Source organism: Haliaeetus leucocephalus, unplaced genomic scaffold, assembly GCF_000737465.1.
Source record: "Haliaeetus leucocephalus isolate CR32 unplaced genomic scaffold, Haliaeetus_leucocephalus-4.0 Scaffold646, whole genome shotgun sequence".
NCBI lineage: Eukaryota > Metazoa > Chordata > Aves > Accipitriformes > Accipitridae > Haliaeetus > Haliaeetus leucocephalus.
In genome coordinates this window covers 2,582,623-2,609,027 of record NW_010973082.1, presented here as the reverse complement: position 1 = coordinate 2,609,027, position 26,405 = coordinate 2,582,623, and the positions used below count along the sequence as shown (strand labels likewise).

General features: G+C 39.4%; 1 protein-coding gene across 1 annotated transcript in view; it reads left to right on the top strand.

The window, feature by feature from the left end:
* The window catches only part of GNA13 (guanine nucleotide binding protein (G protein), alpha 13), a 26,604-nt gene extending 405 nt beyond the window's left edge, over positions 1-26,199 (top strand). The window contains exons 2-4 of the mRNA XM_010578594.1: positions 1,815-2,041; positions 19,645-19,695; positions 24,394-26,199. Of these exons, the coding sequence (XP_010576896.1) occupies positions 1,815-2,041; positions 19,645-19,695; positions 24,394-24,966 (851 nt within the window). The 3' untranslated portion in view covers positions 24,967-26,199. The remainder of the gene's footprint in view (positions 1-1,814; positions 2,042-19,644; positions 19,696-24,393) is intronic.
* The last annotated feature ends 206 nt before the right edge of the window (positions 26,200-26,405 follow it).

The window sequence follows — 26,405 nt, the reverse complement described above, 5'->3', positions numbered from 1 at the left end:
GGGGGGCCGCCGCCTCGGGTCGGTGTGGGTGTGGGTTCCCCTCGGGCCGGTGAGAGCCGCGGGGTCGGTGCCTCCTCCCGCTTTCGTTTCGGGCGCCTCACCCTTCCTCCCGCCGAGGAGGAGCAGCCCCCGCTCCGGGCCCGTGGGATGTCACCCGTGCCGTGACGGGGCGTCCCCCGCGGTGGGCGCTGGCCCGGCTGCGGCCCGTGGTGCTGCGGAGGGCGGCTTCAGCCCTCGCCCCGGGAGCAGCGGCTTGAGTCCGTAAGGTCCCGAGCTTTGCCATTTCCTGGTAAGGCGATCGCAGTCGTGAGCGACAGTGGATGGGGGGGAAGATGCACCTGAAAGTGGGTGAGGATGAGACGCGTCCTGTGCCCGAGGAGGAAGCGCGCTCTGCGTTTCGCTTTGGTGGAAGAAACGTTGCCATCGTGTTGGAAACTAGGCTGACACATCAATTAACAGAAACCAGAGCCACTTTTCATAGATGCATTGCCAAAACCTCCCCACACGGTTTAGGAGCGGGCTCTTGATTTCACTGCTGTCATCCTTACTTAAGTGGTCATCCTTACTTATTTCCTCTCTTATCTAAATCGCTCGTCAGATTTTCGGTTTGGACTGTGTAATAGTTGGACAAAGTCTTAACTAAGTTTCTCAAAACAGCAGAGCGGTGTCAGACCTTGGCCCCGCTCTTGAAGAAGGCTGAGGTCCAGTGGTTCTTAAAGAGAATAGTTTTACAAAACTGTTTACGAACCAAGCCTGGAAAAACTATAAATAGCAGAGCAGTAGAAATCACGAGCATGTGCGTTGACCAGGTTATAGCTTATTCATAAGTAAGGTACTTTCTGCTCTGTGAAAGCATACATGTAGGAACTGCAGATCTTTCTTGGAGGCAGCTTTCCTGCAGTCGTTGCTTTTGACAGAGGAAAAACTACGGAAAGAGAATGAAGCTTGAAAAAATACTTTGGCATTGAACAAGTATGTAGTTATACAGTCGTTTGTTACTACATCTTAATTTCCTTATACCTCTCCCCATGCCTTTACAGTTGCTTATTCTTTCTGGAATATTCTTTTTATTTTTTCATCAGTAAATTTAGTGCTAGAATTAATTTCCCTGCATTTCCCTTATCAGTATGAGCACAGTGGGTTTTTTTGAAGTCCTTTATAACAGAAGTTTAAAATACTGTTTCTCCTAGAGAATATTTACCAAAACAACAACAAAAAAAGTGGGGGGAAGTCTAGGTGATACAACGCCTTCTGCACTTAAGCAGTAAAAACATATTTTTTAGAAAGTGCTATGATTTTAGTAAATGTTGTCTTCGTATCTCTGCAAATGTGAAAGGCAGGGATAACTCTCTACAATTTGATATAACTAGACACCAAGTTCTTAAGAATACAAAGACTAGGGAACCTTAAATTAAGCCGTCAGATGGTTTAAAGTATTCTGAAATAAGCTTTTAAACTTACTTCATTTGTCTCGTATTTGTGCCAAGTAAGAGAGTTTGCTTGGTAGCACAGATTGGGGATTTAGTAATTAAAAATAGCACTTTTTCAAGAGTTAAACGTGTACTATGGATATTATACTGTTGATGATGGCCATGTTTTTCTGACAGCAAATATCCAAGTTTTGCTATTACCTGAAAATGTAGTGCTTTGAGTCAATTTTTCAGAAACTCTCTGATTTCCTACTGGGTGGATAGTCCTATTGAGTTTTGACTGTACAGAGTAGGTGCGTTGTTTGAATCTTTGCAGATTTGTAGGCTAGTGAAATAGTAGATGCTGAGAAACTCTAATTGCAGTGCTCTTTCATGTTGTTAAAGGTGTGAGAGTCCTCGTTGATGCCAGAGAGAAACTTCATATCCCTTGGGGAGATCCTGCTAACCAGAGTAATGGAGATACGATGATGGCTTTTGATACTCGGTCAGTCACGGTGGTGCAAGGCATGGTGGAGACGGCAGTTTTTTTACAGTACCTTCCAGCCATAAGAGCTCTATGGGCGGATAGTGGTATCCAGCACGCGTACGACAGGCGCAGAGAATTCCAGCTGGTAAGATTTGTGTTTCAGTGTTTTTAATTGAGCGCGTATGATTCTTGTTCCTGTGTTGCTTTTCCATAAAACGCTGATCAAGCAGCCTCCTCATGGATCTTAAGCATTTTTGAATGGTAGACTGTTACACTGTGGTATTGCAAACAGATGCATTTAGCTTCTTCCCTTCCCTTTTTTTAAAAACAAGACTAATAAAGAGCTTCTGACATAATTGTCCTCATTTCATATGTGAGAAAGCTGAGGTATAGAGGGCTTTTATGTTTTGTAACAAAGCTGGTAGCTGTGTAGTGTTTTTACCATATGATTATTTCCACCCTTTGTTAACTAGTGCATCGACTTAAAAAAACAAACAAAAAAATGGTTTGCAATAAAGGAAGACTTAATAGTAATGTGATTTTAAAGAAAAGATATGCATGGGTTAATGAGAAGAATTTAAAAACCACTCCCTTCTCTATTCCAATTTGAGCAATCCAGCAAACATTCCCTCTGTATACTTCCTGTTTAATTTTGAATGTCTGTGTTAATACTCATGTAATGAGATTTTTGTTATATTGAAGTTCTCAGCTGAAGATGGAGTATACAATTTAATAGTGGGCTTGGGATGGAGTATACAATTCAATAGTGGGGTTGGAAGGGAAAAAGAAACATGTCTTGATTCTTGAGCTGGAGCTTTAACTGTCTGTGACAGCTGAAGTCCCTTCATTATGTTTCCACACAAATGTCGCAAAAGGAAACCAAGAATTTAAATTAAATGTGCTGTTCATTGGTTCATAGACTTTTGTAGTAAATGCCAGTGGCATAGGGTTTTGTGGGGGTGGGGGCTGAGAACCTTAAAATAGATTAAATCTGTTCTTGTAGGTCTCTTAAACCTAAGTGGCTTTGTGTTTTTATGTCTTAAAAATAACCTTTGTGTTAGTGTGAATCTGAACAATAGCTGATGGTGTCTCCTGTTGAGTATGATTACACAACCATTCATAATACTCTGACTTAAATAGGTTGTGTAAATACTCTATAAATATGTATTGCCCTGATCACTGAATGTCTTCTAGAGATTGCAGAATGGGCAGGTGCTTGAGTAGCCTGTCACCTGCCCAGCCTAGTTCTGAGCTATGTAACTAAGTTTCTAATGAGACTGTTGCTCCTTGCGTTTTGCCTTCAAAGTGATCGTAAAAGGGTAATTGCTCCGCTATAGTCAAGATCCTCTTATGGTGCAGATGTGACTTCTAGTAACGTAATTGCTGTGCTGGAGTGATCTGTTTTAAAATCCGTTAAAAAAAATTGTTTTGTCTCTGATTAAGCGTGTTTAGTGACTTCAGGCTAAGTGGCAAAGGAAAAGGGAGCTATTACTATCCTGTCATCTTGAGTCTCTGAGAAGTAGGTTCTTTCCATAACTGAAGCATGTGCAGAGTTTCGCTTTGAGTAGGATTTGAAGAATGTGTTCTTCTGAATCCAACAGAAAAAAAACTATTGCTTTCTTTTGGGAATTCCTTAGTCTGTGTAATGTTCTCTGCAAAAATACATATGGATCATGTTTGTGTTTTAGGCAGAACTCGAGAATATTTTTTTAAGTGCTCTTAATAGTTGAGTACTGTCCTCATGCTAATTTTTAAAAGTAAGGTAACTGCTTTATTTATACTTACATTGCTTTATTTCCTAAATCCTTTCAAAATCTCAGCCTGAGATATTTATGCCAAGTTATAAACATGAAAAAAATAAAAGCTGAGTGATGTCGTCGTATTGAGTACAGGCGATGTGATCAGTGCTGGCCAAGCGTGAAGTCTCGGTTTTACCCCAGTAGGCTTCCAGCGAAATCATGACAGAGCTCCATGTGAGTGGCAGAATGGCGGAAAACTCCTGAAAGCAGTATGTATTTTTGCTGTACCTGCTGACAGGCTTTGTGGAAGAGGGGTCAGAGAGTTTAGGTATGTGCCGTAAAATGGAAGGAAGGCATAAATGGTTAAAGAGGGAGTGACAGGCATACCCGAGTCAGGAGATAGAGCAGGGGGAAGTTGGAAGAGACGCAGACAGTTCAGTTCTGTCAAGTACTGACTCTTGAAGTAAGGATTCAAGACCGAAAATTGTTAGCATTGTAGAATGGGGAATAAGAAAAAAATACTGTTCTACTTCCAGTTCAGCTGCTTGTGGCAAAAAACGTAATGAAAGGAGAGATACCAGCAATCATTAGATGAGTAGGAGAGAGGGAAAAGCGGCATAAAAAAAAAAGTGTAAAATGCTGGGACTGAGCATGGTAGAAGAGTATTATTTGACTGTATATACTCCTTTTCAGACTGTTGAGTGAGTTTAACTTTTTTCACGGGACCGAGTTTGACACCGCACTGAAAAACATGGTTCATATTAAGAAAGCACAGGCAGGAATGCTGGGAAAGTATTGTTTGTCATGGGAATAGGACACTTTGGGGCAGAGGTAGAAGTGAGCAAATGAAGAACAGAGCAGTGATGGATAAGGAGTGAAAGCTGTCAAAATTAAGATAGAAATTCTGGAGGAAAGGAAGCAAGAGTGTGTAGTTTAGAAGCCATTTGTAGCTTGGACAGATAGGAAGTACAGAGAAAGGGGGTTGAAGATGAAAGTTTCTGCATGTATATGGTTAAAACTTGAAGATATATGTACATTTGTGAGAGATCATTGAGCTGTTCTTGCTTTTTTTTTCCTCCATCATCTTTCACTTACAATGCCAGAGGTGATGCTAGGAGCCTAAAGAAACAAGGTGGTCTTTCTATAGCGGTGTGAGAAGGGAAAAACGAGAACTTGGTTGTATTTTAATGGAATTAGAAATCAGCATTTCCATGCCTAGTTCACTGGAGTGTTCTTCCTCATTTTAAGTCGTCATGGGGGTAGTAAATATGATTTATTTTCCTTGGTATAAAAATAGGGGCCTTCTGGCCACTAACAACAGTATTTATGAAAATTCATTAGTTCATGCTTGTGTAGTGCTTTAAAACTGGAAAGAGCTAATTACAGCTTAGTACAATATATGCCACTTCAATACTTCACAGGTGGTTAATATTATAATCCCTCAAATTTTATTACAAACTGAAGTAATTCAGGTGATAGTTCCACAAACATGGTTAACTAAAGACTGTTTTGGCTCTAGCTTAGTCAGTTCCTGTAACTTAAGATTCTGGTCATCCTGAAGCTTTCTCTCCTTCATCTACCATTTCTCCTACGGCCTCTAGTGAGATGGTTAACATGGATTAGTTACAGAGTTAGTCTGAATCAGCCTAATGCTTTCTGACATCTAATTAACATTTCAGATTTCTCATTGCAAGTTGATTTCCAGTAAAAATCTTCTGAAATGACTTGGATAAACATATCCATTATCTTAATTCTACAACACACAAACCAATTTAACTAGACATTTCCTAGCCTTTATATTTATACTCATGAGCTATTCAATTATGTGGTTGTAAAGGTTTGCTGTTCTCTTTGAGATTTGCTTTGAGGCACTGGCAGCTGAGGAGTGTCTAGTGCTGGTGCTGTGTATCTAGTAACACCAAGGAAAGTACTTCTGAGTAAGAGTACCATTGTATACTGCCTCTCACTTCAGTGCGTTTGCTGTGAACTTGTATTTCTTGCACTTGCTGTGAGACTCATTAACAGAGAAGCGTTTTGAAGTAGTCTCCAGGAGTCTTCTAGTTCTCTGAGAATGGAAAAGTGGGATGAGAGCTGAGTGCTCAGATGCATGACAAGCTTTGAATGTGTTAAAGGTTTGTTCGTGTTAAAGATAACTTTTGGGTGGGTTTGGATGTTTGCTGCCAGCAATTGTTGAACTTGCAAGTAGGGCGAAAAGTATCTATCTGAAATTACACTGACTGTTGGGGTTTTTTTTATGCCACGAACCTGCAATGTGCAGGGGCAGTGATGACGCTTCAGTCTGTCTGCATCTGCGTAGAACTGCAGACATAGATGATACAGTAAGGATGATAGGATATGCATTTACCTCTGGATCCTGTTTACTTCTGTGACATGTCTGCAAGTGCTAGATCAGATTATAGAAGACAGGAAAAGGCGTGTTCAGCTTGAAGTTCTAGTGCTAGTTTTGCTGTAGCTTCTCTGCAGCATTTTTCTGTTGCAGAGTAGTATTTTGGAGAGTGTTGTTTAGTTTACTGGAAGATTGTGTTTTATTCTGGTTGGGCTTTTCTGGGTTCTGTCTATGAATGTTGGTGGGGCTCTTGTACGCATGAGAACGTTAAATTAGCTCTACTGGAAATAATGAGTCCTCAAATGGCCACTGCAAAGTATTAGCAAAATTTACCACTCTTTCAGGTGCATAGGCAACATGTCCTTGAAATGTGTTTGATTATAGAGATAGATCCTGTGGAGGTTGGTTGTGTTTGAAGCCAGACTAGGTTGCCAGATGTTGAGGTCTTCCTCTTTCTCAAGTGTGGATGCCCATCTTATGTGTGGCAGTTGTGAAGTCAGTACTTCAACATCTCTGAAATACAAGTGTAGAACCTGGAAAAAGAATATCTTACCTGTCCTTCATTAAAAGCATCTACACCATATTTGTGACACTGAACTTCAGAAGCCTTTCAACAACTTGTGCTCTTTGTAATGTGTTAATATTCCTCCCAGTATTCATCCTCTGCAAACTCCCCACACCCTTAAGTTGGGGGGCAGAGATGTCTTTCTCCCCTCCCTTTCCCGGATCTCCTCTTGGTTCTGGGATTGGATGTTTGGTTGTCCTGCTCTGTTTCTGCTTGAAGTGTGTAGGTGGTGCTTCTACTAGGACATGCTTGAGTGCATAAACTGTCAGTAGAAAGTTTCTCAGACTGATAGAAGAATCTTCTTCATTACAGATATGAGACCCAATCACCTGGTGTTTCTGTAAACATGTTCACTGACTATTTGGGCACTGAATCATATAATTCAGAGTTACTTTATTTAAATACGGCATTGTAATTACACTGAATGTTGCTTAAGTTTTTTGGGGGAAAAACAAAAAGCTGCTGCTTTGTATGCATTGAAATACAAACTATTTTCTCCTCTCTCCCCAAGCAATAAGTCTGCCAAACATCAAATCACAGGATGGCATGTGTACAGTGAGCATGACTCCTTAAAGCCCTTGGAAAAGTCAGAGCTACTTGCCATCTTTTGGTCTTTATGTGAAAAGGATTTATCAAAGGTTGTTGCTATAACTATGGAAAGAAAAGTGCTCTACAGATTTATACTTAACAATGAGTCATTCAAATCCTCAGAAAAGACTCAGAGTTCTTGAAGATTTGCTGTTTTTCCTGCCCCAATGACAAGATAATGCTGGCTTTGAGTTTGTATTGATAAGGCTCCGTATAGGGATTAACACTAGAGTCAAACAATTAAGAGGCTTGAGTTTCCTTATTCTTGGTTTGTGGCCAGAAACCCTTCAATGTGTATACTAGTGCTTTGGTAATGGGGGTTGACTGTAATATTTTAATTGAGCTGAATGATCATCAAGTGAACCTTTATCCTAATTTAACACAAAGTGCCATTTTTTATCATTTTCTAAATTGGGATTAGGATTTCTGTTTCAGCCTCTCTGAGTTACTGTGTCTTGAAAGGCTGTTTGTGGGACTGGCTTCTTCACTTTCCACCATTCTTCCCTTCCCTGCCTGCTGACTTTTCTTGTTAGCAGTAAAATATTGAAGTGTTTGGAGAGGAGTGGTCTTGTACTGCCAATTGGTGTTGTAGTGCAAGCTGGTCTGGTTTTACTGAAGAACATCTTTGCTGTACTTTTTTCTGAATGTTACTGGGTTTCTTTTTTATATTTTTTTGTTACTATTATTTTTAAGCACAGATGTGACTCTGGATTGAGAGGTCTTTCAATGGGAGCTGTCTTGATGTGGATGTGTTATCCCAGCACACACGTGCCGCACAGAAGCATGACGAGTTGTCTTCCAACCAAGAATGCTAGCAACTTTTTGGAGTCTGGTGCACTACACTTAGCTTGTACATGCGTATCTTTTTGGTGTGGTTTCAGAGCAACCTATGAGGATGGAATTCTTAATTCAAACTTGATCCAGATATCTGTTAATGGGGAACCGCTGCTTTTAAAATGTGGACTTTCACAATACAGTGTGGGAGCAGAGCGATGTATTCCTATACATACTCATCCTTGAACAAGCTATGTCGTGTTGATAATTGTGTGCCTTAGTTTCCTAAACGCTTTGTTGCAGAAGACTAAAAGGTGACCTACTTGTTGCAAAAATTTGGATTTCTGTAACTGAGCATCGATTAAAGGTAAAATATAAGTGCTCTTCTGAATATGCTGTGCATGCCAACAACCTCTAAAGACTTCAGAGGAAGAGTCTTTCTCAGCCTTTCACACATCTTCAATGTGTGAACCTGTTCTCAGCAGATTCTTTTAAATTGGCGCAAATGTGTTAGATGAGCTTTTGCTGCTTCTGCTGCTTACAGTGTAACATGAGACTTTGGTACAAACATTCATTCAGAGCCCATTTTCTTGCTGGCTACTAACCTGCAAGATACTACATGTTAGTACCTGTAGAACTGTCTCATTACATTACTTCACAGAATTTAAATGTAGCAGTGGCTACACCATTCTCTGTCCATTTAGGAATGCCTTACTAAATATAAGCCCAATCTACACTACAAAGTCCCAGTATTCATAGCTGTCAGCAAATCTCCATGCTGGCAAAACATGTGGTATGAATGCAGCTGTGATCTTCCATCTATATAGGTGAAATTAATTTTGCACCTGAGGCAAAGAATACAAAGTGATCTTTTTCATATGTAAATATGGGATCCTTTAGGATTAAGGTGCGATGCCAGGGGCAGTGTTGATTTGTGCTGCTGTTCCCTAATTTGAGCTTACTGTAGCAAGACGTCAGCCTTACAGCCTAGTTAAGTCTGCTCCCACTGAGCACATACTACACTCAGGTTGTATTTGGATGACTCTCTTGTCTGTCTTTATTGACCTAAGCTTCAGTTAATCATAAATGCTATTTATATGTTCTGAGTTCATGCTGTACCTCTTATGCAGAACTAGCAAAGTGGTAGGAAACTTTAGCTTGTGGTAGCTGAGGAAGTTGCTTAAGAAAATGTAAGAGCAGCTGACCTCACTATGTAAGAAAAGCAAAAGAATAATTGTACTAGTGTTTCACATAGAAAGCAAGATAATTTCCATACCAGCATTGTGTGTACTAGCACTTTTTTTTTTAAAGTATCTAAATTTACCACAAATCAGTTGAGAAATTCAGGAGGTGCGGAGCCTGCCCTTTTGCAGAACAGCAGGCTGTATCACTGACAGTGCTGATGGAGTCTAGCTGATACCAAGTGGTATCTTGTATTGCTCTGGAATATGAAGCCTTTGTTTGTAACTTAAAGGTGAATAAATGGGTCATAGAGCACAATATTAGTTAACTCGGCAGCCTCAAACAATAAATGTATTTATTCTAAACAAAAATCTCTGAATAATCCTGGAGGCTAACCCTTATATTCTACAACACTGGTACTTTACAACCAAAGTAGTTTGATGGGTTGAATTTAAATGGTGAGTAAAGAAAATGTTTAAGGCTATTTCAGCAGCTAAAGAAGACCCTAAATTATTTCCAAAATCTTTTCCACTTGCATGTCTGCATTAACAAGAAACATCAGGTAATACAGCTGGAAAAGTTGGGGAATTTTAAATACAGAAAACACCCTGAATTCTTTATCATCACAATAACTGACAACCTCAACTACTTCAGAGAAGAAAATTTTTGGACTATAATAGGCAGTGAGCTGCCTTTTTGCAGCAGTTAATTCACTGTACCATACTTCATCATGGTCATTTGTGCCTTAAGTGTTTTCCCAGTACTTTATAGTCTCCTCAGTTAAAATAAGTGGAATGTCATGCTCCTCTTCAGTGACTTAACCAAGGAACTGAAAAGACCCCAAATTCTTTTTATGGGTGAGAGGTACAGGAATGCATAATCCCACTCTTTTTCTTTTGTTTAATGATGCCAGAGAAATCATTTTAAACAAACTGATGGGAGTCTCGGCAGACTGCCTGGAAGCGCTTGTCACTGGGCACGTGATGGTATTTGATCACCTGCTGGTGACCAGATAAAGAGGATGCAGAATTTCCAGGCAAGGAAACACAGTGCGCTGACACCATCTGTAATTCAAAATATCTACACAGAATAGCGTGTAAAAAAAAAAAAAAACCTCAGTGCAGGGTGAGCTACTAAAATTTTACATGTGGATGATATTGGGACCTTTAACTGTTTTCACTAGCAAACAGTTATATAGTTGCTCTAGTAATTAATGTCTAGTTTTTCCATTTTTAGTTAATTTCTAGTATGAAATTCTACAAGTGATGTGAAATGTTTGCAGCCTCTTGGATATTGCTGCTGTTTAGGGACTTGTGTACTTTACAGTTTGAGTGCTTTAGACACAGCTTTTACTAATTTTTAAAAACACTAACGTTCATCTAATGATACATGTAAATCTTTCAGAACATCTAGTAAATTACCACTGAATCTTGTCAGATAGGTTGTAACAAGAGCTGATATATTAGTATGTCACTGTTTGCAAACAGCAGCATGAGAACTTAATTGAAGTGGATTCTGCTAGGTGAGGCAGAGGAAGGAACTAAAAAGCATTTGGTCATCTGGATTTCTCATGAGGCTGAAATAGAAACCAAATGTACTTTAAAATTGAATCCTAGGGATATTTCAGTGCATGCATTGGTATGTAGTTTAGGGTTCTGCTTTTGAAATGTTGTGATTTAGTTTACAGTGTATGCAATAACGGGCTTTTCAAGTATCTTAAAAGTTTAATATGACCAGTTTTAGTGCTGATTTGTTTCTACATGCCAAATATTTGTGATGTTTTTGGGAGCCTTTGCTGGTCTTGTACAACTTGGAAGCAAGTAAAGCTCTAAATGATGGATGGCAGATTTGCAGACTCACTACTGCTTCAGTGTTAGATTAAATGCAGTTTGAGTTGCAAACATATGAAGTCATGGAGCCAGTGGGTCAGTGCACTGAAAGAAGAACAAATGTTTACAGTCTGGTTCCAGTCTGTTTTGTGTGCAAAACATCTGAAGTTTATATAGATGCTTCCCAAAGTGTAAATAGTAATTGGGAGGTGGCTGTTTCGTCTTGGTCAGTGCATGTTTTCATATGACTTCTAGGTCTGCGTGTGTTCCGTGACTTGGAAGATTTGTTTCATCAATGAAATTTGAAAATCTTTTGCAAAGTATTGGTGTCTTTCCTAAGTAAACTTTCTGGAAGAGGATTTTGGACTGTAAATACTGAGGGAGAGAGTAAAAAGATCTTTGAAGAAAGAAAGTGCACCTGATCTCGTGGACAGCATATCCTAATTTGCTTTCAAGGATTAATTTCTGTTCAGGTTCTGGCAAACAGAAGCATATTCATTAGATGCTCTGGTTCTGCCCGTGTTGTGTCCCATATGCCATTTATTGCATTTCTTAACCTGGCTCTGATCTTTAGAAGGGGCTGCAGTAGACTTGAGTTTAATTCCTGTTTGGGAGCATTGATGATCCTAAGAAAAATGACACACCAGGATAAATGCTGTGTATTCCTGGGGTTTTTAATTGTGGGGAAGAGTCTCAGCAGACTTTTGGGTTTTGCTCTTGAGTTGTACAAACGGAGTATTACTTCATACTACTCAAAGCTATGCAGTTTCTTAAAATTCTCAGCTGTTCATAGAATATGGCACGTCCTGGTTTCCAAGTGGTCTTTCAGAATTAGTTGGAAATATCATAACAGAGTGCCTTGCGCAGAAGAAATCGTAGTTCTGTAGGCTTTAATGGAATGCTGTTTCATGCCTAAAAGCTGTAGTGAATTTTCATATTTTTAAGCAAGTTTTGTTAAGAATCTGGCTAATGCATCCCTTCATCAGGAGAGGGGAGGGATACCTAGCGAAGAAAAATGAAGTTGAATTTCTTCCCTCTTAGGAAAGTAATTCAAAACTGGAACAGTTTGCTCTGTGGTGTACTAGTATGCAGATTAAGTTCTTATTAGTGCTTAATCATGTCTTCATTTAGTTAATTGGGATAGCATGTTATATCTGAACCGGTGGAGATGGTCTACTGATAAGAGAAAATCCGAGTCTGAATTGCATAAGTGAATGAGGCACTTTGAAGGGTAGTGCAAAACTGAATTCAGTGCAAGAAGGAGAAACGGCTGAGGCTGGAGCCTCCTTTGGCGTATTTAGTTCTAGACCAACTTGCATGTGGCTTGGCTTACCTCCCCTCTTTCCGGCACAACTGTTTGGGTATGGCAGCCGTAGCAGATGCTCCTGGGTACCCAGCAGCTTGCAGATGCTGCCAGGTGTAGTGCGAGAGCTCAAGTTGGCTTGCTCTGTCTTCCTCCACTTGTTATCCACATTTTGAGAATTATGGATTAATTGGATTACGTGGTAAATAGGGGATAATAGATTAAAGGGATATTATTGGGTTAAGACCCTTCTTAAACCTCTTCACCATTCTTTGTTAATGCCATTATGCAAGATAAAAATGTCAGTCATGAAATAAACTTAGTGTGACTCCTCCCTTTCTTGGTGCCTTTGTAGCTTCATGCTATTGAGCACCCTCCACCCAGTGTGATCCAGCTGTTCGGAATACAAATCCTGCTCTGCTACCAAAAGGTTTTACAGAAGATTATTTCTGTGAGTCAGGACTTCAACCTTTCCTTTTTTTAGGACAGATACTCAGTTTGTGTGACAGAATGCAAGACAGGTTTCACTTCTATACCATGTGATGCAGGTTCTGATTGCTTTGAAAAAAGTCAAATACAACTCGAGCTGCATGCAGGAAGTGCTGAAAAGAGGAAATAGGATAGTGCTCTCAGAGGTAGGATGACCTGTGACGCATCTGTGATGCGTACTGGTGAAGAACAGGATTATTTTGTACTTCTGTATAAGCAAATGTAGCCTATGTCTGAAACTCCCCAGTCTTACAAAGAAGTGGCAGTTGATTCCAATGTACTTAAATTTTATCTTTGAAAATGGGCAGGTCAGATTTAAATGACTATTCAAATAGTTGAGCTGGAGAGAAAGAGGCTAGGAGATCCTGAAATGTCTAATCTTGACATACAGTATCTGTGCTTTAGCCCCTTTAAGGTTGGTCCATTAATGCTTCCACTGGCAGCAGTGCCATTTTAAAGCACTTTGCCATTCCTTCTTAGGGAGCGAGGGAGGGATCAGTTTAACACAGAACAGTTGGCTGGTCTGCACATGGCTGCAGTAATGCTCATGTGGGCATAAATTGGGACTGCTGTTTTGGTGGGAGTGCCAGTTTATGCTGGTTTTAACATAACTTTGGCCATAATTAACACTTGAGAGAAAGGAAACATACTTCTCTCCAGGAAATGTGTTTTGTGTTAGCACACTCTCAAATATTTTGATCCAGACTTGCAGTGTGGTAAGTAAATATACTGTTGCTTACCTCGACACTTTTCCCTAAATACCTTTAGCACCCTTATTAAAAATTATTTACTGTACATGCTTATTGTAAACTCCCAAAACACTGCTAATAAAATTGCTGCGTAAACAGATTGCACTGTATCAAGCATTAGAGCATAGGAGTGGCAATTGGGAAACAAATTGTTTCCTCTCACCTTAGGAGATACCAAGCAAGTTGCTGAATTGCTGCTATAAAATAGGAAAGGTATCTGTTTTTTTTAAATTTAGTTTTTGAATAAACAAGGTGCAGGTATGAATGTGTAGAAGTTTTGTCCTATTCTGTTGACTGGAGCATGTTTGAAAGAGGAATCCTCATTAGAAAGCACTGGGAGGAGTGACTGGTGAGAGAAGCCAATTTGTAGAAACCTGAAAGCTGTGAAGGAACCAAGATTATTTTATCTGCCTCCCAGTCTGAGGCCAGTAAAAGAAACCAAACCAATTCAATCTCTCCATAAAGACTTGGTTCAACTTTTCTGGTCTAATGATCAAGACAGTTGTGGATTTGAGCTCAATAATATAATTAGGGTTAGGTGCATTCACGGCATAAATGTATCACCAGGATCATCTCTTTTGTGTAATGTCACAGACATCCCTCGTTTGGGTGGGAGGGGGAGGAGGTTGTAATACTCTCTAATACCTCTCCCACTAGGAGATCTGCATTGATTTGACTAAAACATTTCTCCATTAATTATCTGTGTGCTTACTACTGAAATTTCAGAAGATGTCTGGTGAAACTTGAGTAGCAGCAGTATTGATTTGCAGTCAGTCTTCTGAATCAGCTTGGGGTGGGGTGTCAATAAAGGTTAGAGATTATTTTCTCTGGATTCTTTGCCAAAATCCTCGGATATGGATTTATCTGGATTAAGGCTCTAACAGAAAAAAACTATACATAATGAAGTGCATGCTATAAGGCTTACTAGGGTGTTGTAAGATGCAGAATTTTAAGGCTCTGGTTATTAAGGCTCCATCATCTTTCTTCCTTCAAGCTGCTTTTCCCATGTTATGGATGGTTTCGTTTGCGTTGTTTAGGCCTGTAGATGCCAGCCCAAGAACATTGTCGTTACCTGTTCTTATTCTAAACTAGGCTTTTAAAAAAAGCTTTTTTGTTGTTTTTGTTTGTTTGTGGTTTTGTAGGTTTTCTATTAAATAAAATAGGAAATCTTTGTTTCTTTTCCCCCTGAAATTCAAGTAAGGTCAGGAAGGGAAAATGTTTGGTGGTTCCTATAATTCTAACCTAGAGTTACTAAGTTACATCTCATATTTTCTTTAAACATCTGATTTATTCTTTCAGATACTTAATAAGTCTTGTCAGTTCAGTATGTTCCACTGAACTTGCAGCCAAATATAGATGGTTTGATGAATTTCTTTCTTTAAACCTTGTGTTGACTAAATCTTTATTTGATGCTTTCTCTCTCTTTTATTTTTTTTAAGTGATTGCTATTGGAAAAAATGTAGTGTCTGTGTTCCCCTGGAACAGCTAAAAAGCCATTTGGCTATGCTAAGGTTTCAACAAATCATATTTAGATTGCTGACATTGTTTTCATGGAAACCAAATAAATTGATGCCACTTCCTGGGTTTAAAAGATGTGTTCATCTGTTGTGTATTTCATGTAGTCTTTTTTTTTTTTTTTTTCCCTTTCCTCCCCAAAAATATTTTTGTGGTTACTTTGCTTTAGGCACTAACTAGCAACATTTTAGACAGTAATCTTTCTCTGTGCCATGTTTTGTTTATAAAAGATAACTGATCTGGTTTACTTCAGAAGGGCACATGAGCAGCTACAATACACTATTGTCTTACAGGTAAATGACCAATATGTGCTGTAATCCTGTCTTTGCAGAAAGAGTGCATTACATAAAACTTGAGGTATTTCATTGTCCAGGCATGAGCAAGACTAGTTAAAATAAATGCAGTGTTGTAAGGGAAGCTGTTGTTGTAACATCAAGTACCTTGATAAGAATATGATTTAATTGTGTTTTCTTGTAAATCACTCGTATGTTCATGATGAAGTGACTTGGTTTGGCTTTTTTCAGTAAGGATCACAAGACTCCAGGAGGCACACAAGCTGTTTTGAATCAAACCTTTCTGAAAATGGAGTACTTGACAGTTATGAATAAAGTTATTTAACAGTCAACTTCCTGTGGTTTACATGCATTTCTGAATCAGGAGGAGGCTGAAGGGCTGCAGCTGAGATGTGTATACTCCATCTGAATAAAAAAGGGCATCTTCTACATGGAATCAAAGTGATTGCTTAAATCTGATATTCTGATATGATTTATTTTAATACTGTGTTAAAAGAGCAAAAGCGCAGTCACCTAACACTGGAAGATCTTTGAAGCTAATGTGTAGGCCATTCATTCTGTTGTACTAATGTGCGTTCAAGAAGTTCGCTTTATTGCAGTATGTCAACACGCGTATGAGAAATGCGCTCAAGCCTGCGTTTGACTTTGTCACTTCTATTGGCATCTTTGGGCCTGTGGTTTAAGTTAAGCAGAAGGAAGCGAGCAGTGGATCAGTAAGGCTCAATGGTATGGTTCCTGCAGGGTAACAGATCATTGGTGACCTTCAACCACACTTCAGAAGTTTGCAGTTCAGAACAGCTCAACCGTAAAAATTGCTTTAAAGGGTTCACCTGCATTTAAAAAAATGCAAGAGTTCACCTGTGACTAATTTAAGACCTTCACATCATTATATTTTTTTAACTAGACCTTTAATTTAAATTTCCATTGTATGTGCTTACAGAACGTGGGTGTGAAGACAAAGGGGAGTGTAATGGAGAATGATAGAGTTTTTTAGTGGGGGCAGATCCTGCAGTTTCTCAGTCTGCTATTGATTTTGTCCTTGACATGGGTCCTTTGTGGCATGATGGCAAGCAGATTAACTGCTGTAACAGCCACGTGGCAGGGGCTGGACGTGGTGAGCCACACTGGAGTTACTGGGGCAGAGTGGGGAAACCCAGGTTTTTTTTCTAGTCATCTCGGGTAAACCAGAGAGTTTACAGTTTGTCTAAAGGGAAATTTTAGAATGCAACAACTGTCTGTTGAACACAGCCATTTAAATATAGCCACTGTCATAGATTTACAGAGTGAGATCTAGTTGTGTATCTAATATCAAGAAAAAGTAGCCTAGCACAGAAGCTGTCTTTGGAGCTGTTGTACAAGGTTGTGAATAGATTGTTTTCTTACTCAGTTTTAACAATTGCTGGCATTAAGGCTTTCCTTAGTTGTTGTGTGGTGGGTTTTTCAGTGGGTTTCTGTTCGTTATTGCATACAATACATAGGCTCACCCCTTTGGAAAAGGATCGGAAGCCTTGCTTGGTTGCTTTATAATGCTGCCTTTTTGAGGCTTGTTTAAAATGGGTCAAAACTCTTCAGTTCTACAGTAGTGCATTCTGATAACAATCTGTTAGTCGTAGTAGTTTGCTGTTCAAGAGTATCTGTAGTTTGCAGAGCTTAGCCTGCTAAAATGAAGATGTCCAGGTCAGATCGAAAACTGCCACTAGTTGAGGCACTGGCTTGTAGCTGTGTGATGTGGAGGGGTGTCTGGAACATGATGGAAGAACAGATGACGAATTTGAAGGTGTTGTTAAGTTCTTGATGCCATGCAAATTGATAAAAGCCAATGACTAAGCAACTTTTATCCTTAAACACAGAGTTGAGTCATGTTGATGGCACTTGCTTGGGGTGTCGTATTAGTTGCCTAAATAGATTTTCATAAGGGAAGAACCCAGAGTCTGAGCCAAAGATGTGGAGGAGGGAAACTGGTATGTCACTGCTTTATTAACTGTATTATGCCTGTAACTGATTGTTTTTATAGTTCAATCTCTTGAGTTTTAGAATGGCCACCTTGATATTTGTCTGCCATTGACTTTGATACGCAGCAGCTCAGAAAGCTAAGCAGTCTTCTTGGTGTGCTTTCTGGCAGTTACTTTACTGTTGGATATGTGGCTCTAGAGAGTTGCTGTTGCTGCAGACCAATGTATTTTGCATTCATGTTTTCAGGAAATCCCCTCTTTTGGGAAGCTGCTTCTGGGGGTGTTTTGTGACCTTTACAGGCTGTGGCTTACTTGTCTGCTCCAACTGCTCAATCCATTGCAGTAGCAATAAGCCCTGGGACTTAAAGAAGAGGTAGTAACTCATGCATTCCAGTACTGCAGAGTTAATGCTTATTTAGGGAGTAGGCATTGCCATAAGTAGTATAAAAAAGAGCTGTCTAAGATTAAAATACATGTATGCGTGCGCACACACACATACACACACACACGCATACTTAACAGCCTCTGAGGCCCAGGTATTCTAGAATAAATACCTCCACTTAATGAGTCTGAAATCTGGCTGATTTTTATGTAGTCCTGTGGGGGACGGAGGGTTGCCAGCTCCTACTAGGACCTAAAAAGGAAACTAAGTCTGACCTTAAACTTTATTTTGTCTTAATATTCAGCTACAGACAGTGGTCTTAGTACTTGGAAGGCCTGAATTCTGATCCTGTTACTCCTGCTTGTGAAGCTTGATGGATCTGTGCATCCAGGTTTTGTATTTTTATTTTCTGTGAAATAGGAATGCTCTTCCCCATACACTTTTCTTACAGGATTGAGGCGAGAATGGATTTCTGAAGTGCTGAAAAAGATGTAGGTGTAAAATACTGATGTCATTGCAAGCAGTTGCTGCTGTGTGCGGCCAGGCTTTAAAATGGTTAGTGTTACTGTTGCAGTTTGTCACCCTAGAGAAAATTGGTAATGTTAAGCCAAATGGAAGGTAAAATAAGGTAGTAGAACTGTGCTGGACCCTTTCTCTGCAGGTGTGTCGAGCACAAGGCGTGTTTCAACCAGAGTCCCACTCTTGCCTAATTAAAAGTTGATGTTCAAATTGCACACTTAAAGGTGTGGTATCTACTTGTATTGCGTAACTTTTTTTTAGTACCTGGAAAACTTGAAAAGGTACCTGGTTTATGTGTCTGTCAGAACCCTCTTGGGACTGTTATTTACCCTACCCTACTTTACTGCTGCTTAGATGACACAGTTTAGTATTGAGGTTTGATATTCTTCCTAGATAACTTTGTAGAGTTCAAATTCAAGTGAGGGGGGGTTATTATCAGGGTGTAACTCCTGTCCTAATCCACTTGTCTGCCTTAGATGTAGTCACCTCAGCCTTGGATGCTTCTTGAATTTCTTGTCAAGAAAATACAGTCACAATTCTTGCTCTTCCACAGAGTGAAAACACAGATGGCTTCTTTTCTGTATTTACTATAAAGTAAATAAGTTACAGCTTGGTAATCAAGAGCTTTCAAAAGAAAGCATGTTTCTGCTTATGTGATGATGCTGAGAATACTAGAAAACGTACTACACTCTTTTGCAGTAAATTCAATCAGTACATTACCCGTGCATGTGAACTCAGGTTCCGCAGCATCCTTTTAAGAGTTCTTCCTTAATCCCAGCACCCTAATGGAGTTCTGGAGAGCTGACTGTATTTCAAGTTTACAATAAAATCTTTAGTTCTGCATTACTGGAGGGATTAAAAACTGCAGTTACTATTTGCAAGGACAGCGATGGCTTGAATCTGGAAGATAACCTGTATAGTAGATGTGATATCATGGAGTATGGCAGCACAGAGCTAGCTCTGTTTGTTACTCCGAGAGTGAGGAGTTCTTGTCCAACTTGGTCTCTGATAGGAAACTTTAGTAAAATGCTTCATCTGTTGTGGTTTCTCATCCTCCATTCTGCTAGTCATTTGCTGTGCTCAGGGGAAGTACCTGTATGAATGGGATTGTATGGCAATGCAGTTATAAATTAACTCATCTCCAGTGATTACTCCCTGTACCTGAATGCCTGTATGTGCAGACTCTTCAAAAGGTTAGAAGAATTGAATGTATCTTTTCATAATGAAGCTGTGGTTGCTTCGTTGATACTCCCTGTGGATAACACTGTAGGATTTATTTAGCAATTCTAAACTTGGAAAGAATTTAACTATTATAAATGTGCTTACCTATGCTTTTAAGCTTAAATATTAACTGGCCTAAAATAAAACATCAGTTTTGTTCTTAGGGTAGCTGCTTAAAGAAATGATAGTGATTAATGCTTAAAACACTTAAATCTATATTTCGGTAAATTAAGTGGACTTAAGAATGTAAACTATTGGGATCAAGTGTGCCACTTATTTAAATAACTGCTTTTTTTTTTAGGGGGAATCTGTAAAGTATTTCTTGGACAACTTGGATAAACTTGGAGAACAAGTAAGTTCTTTTTACTTTTTTTTTAATTGTTGTTGTTGAGTTTTAAGTAGTCTTTGTGATCTCTGGGTTTTAAACAGATGAAATGTAATTAGTGTCTACTCCAGTAACTTTAGTTAACTTTGACTATCCCATTATCTCAGCAGTTCATCACTGACATGTCAAAAACACAAGGCAATGCAAGGGCCAAGAGACTTTCTGTAAATAGAAATCCTGTAGAAATTGAGCAAAAACCAAGTTACAAATGCTTGTCCAGTCAGAAGACTGTTAAAGTAGCACTTCAACACTAATTGATACCCAAAAATGACTGCTTTTGTTTTTACATATTCAGTTAGGAAGACTTAAGTTAAATCAGTGCACAGATCAGTGGTACCCTTCTGTAGTATCTACTTCAAAATAAATGAACTTGGTACAGAATAAAATCTGTTTTCTCTGGGAAAAAAGCTGAAACTTCTGTAGAATACTTTTTGATAGAAATGTTGGTTACTGCTTGAATAATGAAGTTGTACGCCAATGCTCATTAGTCGTGTATTGCAGAAATGACATGCGGAAAAACTGCCTTTAAAATGGGATGCTAGCTTCAACTCCATGGGGAGGCAGTTTCTCCATGGTCATTTCCAGCTGGTGGCTAACAAATGATGAAGGAATCCAAACCACTTCAATTGAATCCTGTTACATCATGCTTAATTTAATTTTTCTTTTTCTCTTTAACAGATAAAAATTTAATTTTAAGCCACACTATTTTTCTCCTTTGAACTGTCATTTTTCTAAGTAGAGCACTGGTGACCATCTTGCAGAATGCATACGCTTCCCAGATATCTTGCTTGACAAATCCAGCACTCACTCTCTGAATTTTGATTTGGTCTTGCGTTGTAAGGCAATATGAGAACTGCACTCACTTTAATGAACTGCTAAACTTTCTGCTGACGGTGGATTTCTCATGGTCTTTGAATCCAATGCTGCTTTAGTTTGGAAGGTGTTTGTGGGGTTTTTTTCCCCACACACTTTCAGTCATTTGGGTAAATATTTTTGCAGCTGCTTTTCAAAGTTCTTTATTTAGAAACCTTGGTCCATTCTTTGATTAAAGCGTGAAACTTGAAGTCACTAATTTTTTTTACATTTTTGTATACACACACATACACTTATTGTAGGTCTGATGTTGCTGTGGGAACACTGAGCTCTGAATTACAGCTTTTCCAATTTAAAGTTAGGCCAAATGGTGTTGAGATACAGAGGGATGCTTAAAGATCTGCTGTCATAGAAAATGTTAGGTCTTTGTGGAAAAAGTGCTGGCTAAGTTTTGTTACTCAGTGAAAGATTTGATAGGGTCTTCTGGTTTATTGTTATCTATATGCAAGATTTGTCTAATGATTGTTTCCCCAAACTGTATTAATAGGAGTATTTTACTGTTCTTACCTGTTATCTGACACAACTGGGCTGGCCTGCAACTAAACTGCTTATAAACAGATAGACCTGGAATTCATGTGCCTCTTGCTGAAAGGGAGCTCATGTGCCTCTTGCTAAAAGGAGGCTGATGATAATAATGCATAGGGAAAAGAACTTAATGTTCAGATTTAATCAGATCAGCAAAATAAGAGTAGTTGGCTGACATATACACATGGGATCGGCTGGATTCCTTGCAACTGTTTGTTGTTATTTCAACTGCCAGTACAGACTATATGCATTCAAAATATCTCAGAGAGAGACATTGCTTTCCATGTTGTGATTGGATCTTATTCATGCCTTAGATTCTAATTTTAACTAGGCAAACAGTGATGTGATAGCCAAAGTTGCTACCTGGTAACCAGAAGTCCTTTAAAAGAAAACAGACTGCAGTGAATTTGAGGAATGACATAATTCAGGAAGAAAGCACATCTTCTGAATCAATATGTATCCTTAGGAAGAGCTGCACAGAAAATAAACCAAAAAAACAACAAACCTTCCCCCTGCTCGCCCCCTGCCCCCCCCCAAAAAATATGGAAGAAGGTGAAAAAGAAAACAGCCAACATGGAAGATTGGGCGAAGTGTAGAAAAGGAGAGTGTGCTTGGGGATGCTTGCAGGAAAAGTACTGATTGATAATGGCAAAACATTGAAAGGACTTTGAAAATAATACTTGGCACTATCCAAGGAAAATATTCACCTAATGTTGCGGTCTTCAGATACGGAGAATGGGATCAGCAGTGAGAAACGGGCTAGTTCATAATTGCTACAGTGGCAAGCTGCTAGTATTCCAAGGATCTGGGCATGAGGGAGAATACACAATCATCCTTCAAAAAGATAACTAAAATACCGGGAGATTTCTTAGGAGTTGTATTTAGTTTCCTGTAGCCAGATGATGGCTGTATACCAAGCACTTGACTTCCAGTGCGCTCATTTGCAGACTGTTGCATCAGGGTAGCCATTATCTGGTATAAAACATGGTAGGTCTTCTGTGCATGTAGAACTTGAAAGCACTTGAAAGGATTTTAATTGTGGTTGCAAGTGTGAGAGGAACTTTAAATAAGTAATACTCGAGAGGGAATTTGTCAGGAATTCTACAGATGAGCTCCTTGTTCTTGAAAGCTTTACCGAATAAACATTAAAGGCGAACTCCCAGAAGGGTTTGCTTTGTGCTCTTGTTTCAATATTGAAGGTATATATGGCTTTGCCTATTATATTAATTGATTTTATTTATTTACTTACTTTAGCAAACTTTCTGATTTTGTTCTGAGAACTTGAGACTAATTTCCTGAATAACAGAAATGTATACGTTCCTGTTTGAAAGATGGAGTAAGTGTTAAATCTGTGACATTCTCTTGCCTAATTGTTAACAGTCAGATTTGCTCAAAATCCCTTTGCATGTGCCCACTGACATTTGATATAGTCAGTGCTCTATTCCACCAGTTGTTCTCCTTGAAACAATTTTTGGTAGAAGAGACCCAAGATAAATGTAACAAAATCTTATTACCCTTTAAAGTTGCTTCTTTTAATCAGACAAGGGGGTGGCAGCACGTGCCTGTTGTTCAGTTTGGAGAGAACTTAGAGAACTGCTTTAGCAGTTCAACTCCCCTGCAGATTTAGGTGGTGCAGGTTTTGGATGTGTAATAGTACTGCAGCAAAAAGTGCAGGGTGGGGAGCCTGTGCTTCAGAGAGCTGCTCTGTAATTCGTGCCATGATAAAAATCGATGCCTTAGTCATGGGCAGCTCGAATAAAGAAACCAGGAACTTCAAACAAAACAGTCTCTCTCTAGCTAGTTTCACTTTTGAGCTTGCATAGTAAAGCAAAGTGGTCCTTGAGTTTTTGGAACATTACGCTCACTTCATCATTTTTAAAATTGCTTTCTTAAAGGCTGTGGATCAAACTTCTGCAGCTGCCTTAAACTTGGAATATCAGTATTTGAATAGCTATGTAGTTGTGTTTTTGTGTCCCCTCCACCCCAGCTTACTAGTTGAATCAGACTTTCTGGACCATAGTCTTGTACATCTTTATAAAAGCTCCAAATCTGGTAGCTGGCACTGTCAAAGGAAGATTGTACATAATTCGCTAAGAGGGGACTAAAATTCCAGTTCTGAAACCTAAGTTGTTCTCTCTGAAGTTGTGAGAAATGCTGGAAGAATGTAAGAGTTTCCATAATAAGTGAACAACAAAGCTTTAAACTTCAGCGTCAGCCAGCTGTCTGTTATAGATGCACTTTTTAAATAGCAGAAAGACTTGGACCATATGCAAAAGTGTAATTCTAAGAATTAAGAAATCCCCAATATGAGTTTTGAATTTCATGCTGTTGAAAGGTGACTAATAAGAATTCCTCTTCCTGGTAGCATTTGCATCCGTTGATGATGACTGTTCATGTAACAGTCAAAAAAAAATAGTAAAAACGCCCTTACCCTGCTTATTTAATTCTGGGGCAAAAGGCAGCCTGGAGAGCTTCAGGGTGTAGCTGTCTTGGGTGCCCTCCTAGGCTGTACTGCTGGGAAGGCGCTGCTGTCCTCAGCTGCCTGTTTCTTTGCCTGTTCTACTAATTGCACAGAATGTTTTTGGACAAAATAAGGCTGCACAGGTGTGGCACGCAGCTAATTGAAGAGGCTTTTTGGACCAATACAGCTGGGTGCAAAACATCCGTGGCACAAATGCAGCAAGTTGCTTAGGTTTTGCTTTTCTGGTTGCCTTAAAAATTAGTTAGTGGAGCAGCTCTTTTTTCTAGGAGCAGTTGTGCAGTATGCAGGAGAACATGGGAGGAACTGAGTGCACATAGTTAGAATGGGATACTACCGTGGTTACTGATTTGAGAAACCTGTTTTAGACCCCGTTTGCTGCATTGCAGTGTTGGCAGCCAGCATGTTTCCCAGCTTTGTGGGAAGAGGGTGAATGAAGCATAAAGTAATCCAGAATGAGGGAAACTGGCATGAGGAATTGATGGTACACCTCTCAGATTGTTTATGGATCCTTGTTATGTGGCAAATGGAAAGCTTCAGTTCTCTGGGATACATGTTTTGATTTAATATTGCGTGTGTTTCCTGCCTTGGACTCTAGATCTTTCCAAAATGCTTCAGTGTTAGCATATAAATATACATACATGTGTATGTTTATTGAAAACCTTGTGCTATTCCTCTGCAAGCTTTTATCTTGATTGCAAGTCAGCTGTGATCACCATGCCTATGACTTCTATCCTAATCGGCAAACTCTCCTTTTTTTTTTTTTCTTCTTTTTTTTTTTTCCTTAGGATTATCTTCCCTCACAGCAAGATATACTGCTGGCACGAAGACCCACAAAAGGGATTCATGAGTACGACTTTGAAATAAAAAATGTTCCTTTCAAAATGGTTGATGTAGGTGGCCAAAGGTCAGAACGGAAACGGTGGTTCGAATGTTTCGACAGTGTCACATCAATACTCTTCCTTGTTTCCTCAAGTGAATTTGACCAAGTGCTTATGGAGGATCGGCAAACAAATCGCCTTACAGAATCCCTGAACATTTTTGAAACAATAGTCAACAACCGGGTTTTCAGCAACGTCTCAATCATTCTCTTCTTAAATAAGACGGACTTGCTTGAGGAAAAAGTACAAAAAGTGAGCATCAAAGACTATTTTCCAGAGTTTGAAGGGAATCCCCACTGCTTAACAGATGTCCAAAAATTCCTGGTGGATTGTTTTCGTACTAAACGCCGGGACCAGCAGCAGAAGCCCCTCTACCACCACTTCACCACTGCTATTAACACAGAAAACATCCGGCTAGTTTTCCGTGATGTTAAGGATACCATCCTTCACGACAACCTCAAGCAGCTTATGTTACAGTGATGTGCAAAAAGACATTTTTATTTGAGTAACTTTTGTGTGTTGTTTTGTTTTTTTTTAACTAGAAGTTTACAGCAGGAGTAGAGAAATCCAGATCCTGTCAGACTTCTTGATATGTGGCTAAAAGCTGCTGCTGAACACATTATTGCCAATTTCTGCAGAAATTCAGGCTTAATCTATTCCAGTGTAGCTTCAAGTTGACTCGAGTTGTAATTTTATAGCAGACCTATGTCTAAGTTACCTGTAAAGTGATAAATTTGACCTTTTACAAACATGTATATTATCCTAGAACATTCATTCCACCTTCAGAATTCAAAGTCCAAACTTCAGTGAAATTGTTGCAATTGTTAGACTGTGGCAGTAATTTAAGGGGGGAAGAAACTTTTCACATCGAACTTCATTATGAAGACTGTGATACCATAGCTGACTTATGATTTCTCAGGTCTATTGTTGGTTAGAAATCCCATAAATCCCTTGTTGGAATCATCTGTTTGAAGCTAGGATTCCTGCGTGTAACATACTTCCTGTTCAAGTATAAATCTTTGCATGGGGTTTGACTGGGAGGTGCTTTAAAAATACTTAGATTGGGAGCTTCAGACATATCTGGCAGGAAGTACTAATGCAGGCAGAAGTCTAGTGATGAGGAATTAGTGAATGGCACAGTACACAGTTTCACTCTATTGCATTGTATGTACGTCTTGGAGCCATGGCAAAGCACAGAGCACTATGATACGGTCCTCTTGAAATTCTGATGTGGGAAGGGGGAGCAAGCTAAACTTGTATTTCTTATCTTCACTAACCAGATGTTACATGTAGGTACCTTACCTGTTCTTGAAGCGCTTTCATATAGCACCAGTTTATTTTTACTTTCTTCGTGACTTCTTACAGCGTGCCTCATCTTAATCAGTAAGCATTTGGTGACGGATAGAAGTACTTGCAAACCTAAGTGCCTCCTTGTGTTCTGTCCTCTTACGGTATTTTCAGTGGCCTTATGTGAGCATATGTGTTCCAGCAGAGGCCTTGTGTAGCTGACACCATGAAGATGAATGTTGTCTTCTGAAAAAAGAACATGTCACAGCAGAACATGCTTCAGCTGATGAGGTTCTTTCTGAGACTTTCCAATCGGGTCTAGCAATCCTAAGTGTACTTGAGCCAAATATGTTGCACAGCATACTCCAGAGTGCTGCTTGTGACTGAGAGTATTTTACCAAAAGTTCCATTGCAGTTACATTTTTTTTTTTAGGGGCGGTTGTTACCGTTGCCATGTGATTAAAAAAAAAAAATATTTCTTGCCCAGAAATCCTCATGCACCACACAGCATACTACAAAATGAGAGTAAGCTTGTAAGCTTGTGTTTTAAAAAGTACTGCCGCTACCAAGTTTCCCCCAGGCTGTAGTGTCACATAGGCAGTTCAGCTTGCCACTTTGCCCCATGGAACTGG